The sequence below is a fragment of the Amphimedon queenslandica genome, unplaced genomic scaffold (genome assembly GCF_000090795.2).
Source record: "Amphimedon queenslandica unplaced genomic scaffold, v1.1 AMPQUscaffold_13169, whole genome shotgun sequence".
NCBI lineage: Eukaryota > Metazoa > Porifera > Demospongiae > Haplosclerida > Niphatidae > Amphimedon > Amphimedon queenslandica.
In genome coordinates, this window is record NW_003546595.1 from 98,963 (window position 1) to 104,257 (window position 5,295).

The window sequence follows — 5,295 nt, forward strand, 5'->3', positions numbered from 1 at the left end:
AATCACCATGCCTTTCAATGTGTACTGATTTTAAAGGATTAAATTTTCACAATTTTCAAAATCTGCATAATTAGCAGAAATTTTGGGCCACAGAAATATCTAGCTCCATGTGTATAGCATTTGCAATGAAAGGTTTATTTTTAACTTCTTATCTCTGTTAAACAGATAACATTTCCCCAAGACTAGATATATTATCAACTCTTTATTTCCCTTGGCACTACTTAATGTGACACCAGTATATTTCCAGGTCAGTAAAAACTATTATTGCTGTATAAAATTTGTTTTCGTTATCTGTAGAATGACATTCCTGTCAAATTATTTTTAGAGATGAAAATAGGCTACAAAGTTCTTTGTAAACATTAATGCAAAGTACATGTACTTTTTACATTTATTATTAATATTGCTTATTCCTTGTAGACTCAACAGAGTAACCTGAAATCAAATGTGTGGCTAAACAAGCATTTATTCATGTTTGAACTGTTTTTTTACATTTTTGTTTGAGTTATGACAAGAGTAGATAATTACTTAGGGAGAGTGTCTAACCGCCCTATAGTAGCTGAAACATCACCGCGTAGTCTTTTTTTGCTTATCTCTGGGCATTTCCGCATACTTGGATCAGTAGTGGAGTTTCAGAATTCCATTCCTATGCATGGGCGTGTAATTAATAACCTTATTAACCTGTAAAATGGCGGCCGAGTTTGTGCTACATGAGGAAGAAACAGCAGACGACTATTCTGTCACTGATGTATTTCAATACTTATCTAACAACTTAAAGGGGTTCATAATCAATAAGTGTTTCTTCAATGATCAGGAATGCCTAATACTTACTCATGAGAAGCTGTTCCTTCATCCTCCACTGGGACCAACCTCTAGAGTTCGAATCTTGCTGAAAAGAAGGGAGTATGTGGTACATGTGTTACTTAGAGAGGTACAGAATGGTTTCTTAACCAGTGATTCTCCAGGTACTGAATTTGTTGAGATATGTAGCAAGTTTGCGGTGGATTCCAGTAAATATAAATTTTGTCCAGGAATTGATATAGCAGAGTATGAAGAGTTTAAATCTGAGATTCGTTTTGATCTAAAAAGTGTCAGACGTACTAATGAGCCTTTTCTTCGTATTGACTCTGTTAATTGTTTACTATGGTTCGAGCTAGGAAAAACCTGTAGTTATGAGCGCTGACTTGCTGATAGTGTCACCTGCCGATCATGTACAAGACTTAAATGTGATCTACAGCATCAGTTGAAGAGAACAAAAGCTGAAGCACCTTCAAAGAAGTTAAAACGACAAGAAACTTCATCACATGCTAGACTTAGCTACATGTCTCCGGCAAGTCAAGAGAAACGGAAGAATAATCAGAAGAATGAGAGAAATAATCTGAAAAGGAAAGTTATGCAGGATGCTGTATCTTTAGATGACCATCAGTCTGACGAGATGTCTTCCATAGCATCAACTATAGAAACAAATCATCAGGAAGAACTACAGAAATTGTACGATGAAGGTTTGTTTGCAAAACTTAATATTAATATTGCATATTAAAATCATTATAGCTGAAAAACATGGTGTAGGTCATTTGATGAAAGAGATATGGAAAGAGGATGTTGAAAGTCATTGTGAAAGGGAACAATTTCATATTGATCAAAAGAAAAACAGTAAGTTAAATAATTTTGGTATTCTAAATGTTTATGTTATTCAGGAAGTGGATCGAAAGCAAATAACTGGAGCATAATCACTATAAGAATGGGTAAGTAAATTATCTATTGTTTTGCAGTGATTATAATTGTATAGCTTTAGCAGTATACTCAAGAAGTCCTGCAGCTTATGATGCATTGAAGTCTTTTGGAATTTTAAATCTTCCCTGTCGTTCCACATTACAGAGCTATACAGGAGCATTTCTCCACGGACCTGGTGCACACAGTGATTGCATTGAGCAACAGGTAGCACAATTTGTGCTACATTGTCAACAGAGAGTTCTAAATGGAAAACAAGAGTCCAAAAAAGATGGAGTACTTATATTTGATGAAGTTAAGGTGATCAGTCGATTAATGTGGAACTCCAGAAGCCAAACTTTGATTGGTTTGAGCATGCGACATGACGAAATGCTATCACTAGCAGACATTTTTCAGACACTTAGCAGCAGCAGTGTAGAGCAAACAAGCTACATTATGCAATTTTTGTGGAGGGACTTAACCAGTGATTTTGATATAATAGGCCCCTACTTCACGAGCTCAAACACAATGGACAGTAAATTTTCATTGGCTTGCATCCTAGAGACTGTAAAGCTTTTCCAATTACACGGTCTTTCAACTTCACTACTGGTTTGCGATGGAGCATCAAGTAACCTCTCACTCATAAAGGCTACGCATGGTCATTCTGGTGTATATCCAATTTTGAATGGTTAGGAATTATTATTGATTATAACAATTATACATGAATCTTTGTAGGGGAAATGGATCCGTATGAAATAGCTCCAGTAATGTTGAACCCCTTTAATCCACCACATCCGATTTTTTGGCTGATTTGTCCCACTCACCAAGTATGGAAATTTTTTCATGATTTTAGTGTTATCATTTTGTAGCTTAAAAATATGATAAATGCTCTATTTTCTTCTAAACCTGGAGGAACAAAGTCATTTCTCATGGATGGTGTAACATTTGGGTGGAGTTCTATAATCAAGATGTTTGAGAGGGAATGTGAAAGAATTAATAGTGGCTCAACACGAATGGTTCCGAAATTAAAGGAGGTCCATGTCATACGTGATGCTTGGACAAAACTTAATGTTACTCCGGCAAAAATAATGCAGGTAAAGTAACAAATTATTTCAGGCATTGCTTGTTACAAGTCGTTTGTATTTCTAGCAAGAAAATGTACTTACTGAGCTATTTTCATATCTGCATGATAATCCAAACCAATCCCTGTCAGATGGAACAAAAGCAGTTCTGTCCTACTTGGAATCATGTAGCAAAATTTTCGAAAATGGATTTTTGAGCCACAGCAAGATTACAGATATTAATTGTGATACAATGAAATCTATTAATGAAGGGTACAAGTTTTTCACAAGATGGCTTGATCAAATTAGATGTCAAGGTAACCATTTTTTTGTTTATAATTTTACATCAATTTACAGATAGCAGCTTTGATCTGAAAGTTAATACACAAACGAAGTTTTTGGCTTGGCAAAGTAAGAATACTTCATTCTTAATTTTGAGTAACTTTTAAATCTATTCATATAGCGTTTGATTTACTTAGAATAGACATTTATGGATTCAATATGTTCTGTAAGCATTTTCTAAAGAAGCATCCTGGCTACTTTGTATCACCACTTCGAGTTTCTGGATCTGCTGTTGAGACGCTATTCAGTCAGTTTAAATACAGTTCAGGTGGAAAGCTTGATGCAGCAAATTATGGTTACAGTCGAGCTGTCAGTCTTGTCAAGCAAGTAACTTCAACACACCACAGTGGTAAAGATTATCGTGATGGCCAATTGCATATTAACAATCTTCCTCTTACCAAAAAAGTGTATAATAAAAAGGATTGAAATTTTGAAGTAATAATTATAATAATTTATAATGCTGTTAATTATGTTTTAATCTAATTGTACACGAGACTGAACTTGTACATGCTGTGAAAGTAACTGGTCCCGTAAATTCAGACCTGCTGTTGAAGCATGACCACTGTTAAATGCCATCTTTTGTTTAAAAGAAGACATAAATTCTTGAATTCTTGTGTTAGTTAGCTTTCTCAGCATCTCATCGTAAACATTGTCTGTTGCTTGCTTTTCAATATCAGTATCAAGTGCCATTTTACTTCTTAGTCCATCAACAAGTTGACTTTTCAGGTGTGTTGCCAGTTTCACTATACTGTGAGTAACCTAACCAAAGTAACAGAAAATGACAAAAATCTAAATATTGTAATATATACCTTGATTAATTCGTCACCATGGTCTTTCAAACCCTTTTCATTCACAACCTGCTTAGCACATTCGTCTACAGCACGGATGAATGGTATGAATGTTATATCTGGAAAATACATGAATCCTTTGTCTCGATATTGCAGGTATGCTGGAATAGCTGATTTGTCTTTATTGTTAATTGCTTGCAATATGGTTATTTCCACAGATATGAGCTCTCTTTTTACTGCACTACAACTTCTAATTTCTTTGTATCGGTTGTGTAACATGCTGGCCAGTGTTGCCCCTCCAAAACGAAAATAAACATCATTCTGATCGTTATTTGCAACTTGCGTTGTCATTCCTTGCCCATCCACACCAGAAATTTCATTTAAACAGATGTGAGTCTCTTGAAGCAAAATGTCACGTATGATGGAAGAAAATGAAATCATAAACTTGTTACAAGTATCTTCTCCTTCCTGTAGATTTATGGTGAAATCTAACCAATGTTTACGAACCATTTCCATTTCATAACTTGGTGGTGAAAACAGACATTGTGTTTGTAAGTTCCTAGGAAGTAATAAAATGCTGCAATACTTATGCCACTGAATCTGGAAAGCAATATACTTGTCCTTTCCTGTAGAATTCGCTTCATAGAGACAGATAAAACTATTGTGATGGTAATTGATAAGTGACTTCAGTACAGGCTCTGCTGCAGCAGTTAACAGTTGCTGAAAGATAGCTGACTCATTGTTTTGAAAATGAACCTTGACAAGTTCCAAAACTGGACACTTTTTGATATGGCTAATTAAACAGGCTCTTTCCTTTTTAGTAATCATCTTCTTCCTGCGTGTTTGTTGTCCACTAGTAGTACTGGTGCTAGTCTCGCTACTTGTGGCATCTAAAGTGGCTTGTGCAGCTCTGTTAGTTCCTGCATCTGTTTGTCTTGTCCTTTTCCGTGATTTCCTTGGACGCTTGGGAGTTTCTTTAGTTGTAGCCAAAGGTCCGACACTTTGAATGCAGTCATCATCTGGGTTTTGTACTCCTTGGACATCCTCGAGCTCTTCTTCAAAAAACATACTTACACACGTGTATAGGGTGTGGGTAGTTATGAAAACCACACCTGTCACTCCACATGTTTCATAAATTCATTCCTATTCTTCTAATAATCTTCAGCATCAGGCATTGTGCCTCGGGACTCACGTGACTTAGTTCTACGCTGTGATGTTTCAGCTACTATAGGGCGGTTAGACACTCTCCCTAAGTAATTATCTACTCTTGCTTCTAGTGTAACATTAAAAGATTGATACTTTTATCTTGTGTATTCATCAATGAATCTGGTGTAATGTATCACATAATGTAGGCTACACTGACCCTTAATTTTGATTTTTAGTTTAATGTGCATTAC

The 5,295-nt window shown here is 35.7% G+C and overlaps 3 protein-coding genes and 1 long non-coding RNA gene across 4 annotated transcripts; 3 read left to right on the forward strand and 1 right to left on the reverse strand.

Moving 5' to 3' along the window:
• Nucleotides 1-76: 76 nt before the first annotated feature.
• On the forward strand, nucleotides 77-487 carry LOC109584760 (uncharacterized). The gene is made up of 3 exons (XR_002186165.1): nucleotides 77-247; nucleotides 298-369; nucleotides 418-487. It is a non-coding gene; the product is annotated as an uncharacterized LOC109584760 (long non-coding RNA).
• Nucleotides 488-513: 26 nt separating this feature from the next.
• LOC109584759 (uncharacterized) lies at nucleotides 514-2,400 on the forward strand. Its single transcript, XM_020000602.1, has 4 exons — nucleotides 514-1,499; nucleotides 1,549-1,650; nucleotides 1,695-1,742; nucleotides 1,787-2,400. The coding sequence occupies exons 1-4, from the start codon at nucleotides 1,319-1,321 to the stop codon at nucleotides 2,398-2,400; spliced, it is 945 nt and encodes a 314-aa protein (XP_019856161.1). The 5' UTR covers nucleotides 514-1,318.
• A 48-nt stretch (nucleotides 2,401-2,448) lies between these two features.
• LOC109584761 (uncharacterized) lies at nucleotides 2,449-3,865 on the forward strand. Its single transcript, XM_020000603.1, has 5 exons — nucleotides 2,449-2,534; nucleotides 2,577-2,801; nucleotides 2,857-3,085; nucleotides 3,126-3,179; nucleotides 3,232-3,865. The coding sequence occupies exons 1-5, from the start codon at nucleotides 2,475-2,477 to the stop codon at nucleotides 3,534-3,536; spliced, it is 873 nt and encodes a 290-aa protein (XP_019856162.1). The 5' UTR covers nucleotides 2,449-2,474; the 3' UTR covers nucleotides 3,537-3,865.
• Nucleotides 3,573-4,303, reverse strand: LOC109584762 (uncharacterized). The gene is made up of 2 exons (XM_020000604.1): nucleotides 3,920-4,303; nucleotides 3,573-3,869 (listed from the first exon to the last, which is right to left on the reverse strand). Exons 1-2 carry the CDS (start codon nucleotides 4,247-4,249, stop codon nucleotides 3,585-3,587), a joined length of 615 nt encoding a protein of 204 aa, XP_019856163.1. The 5' UTR covers nucleotides 4,250-4,303; the 3' UTR covers nucleotides 3,573-3,584.
• Nucleotides 4,304-5,295: the final 992 nt, after the last annotated feature.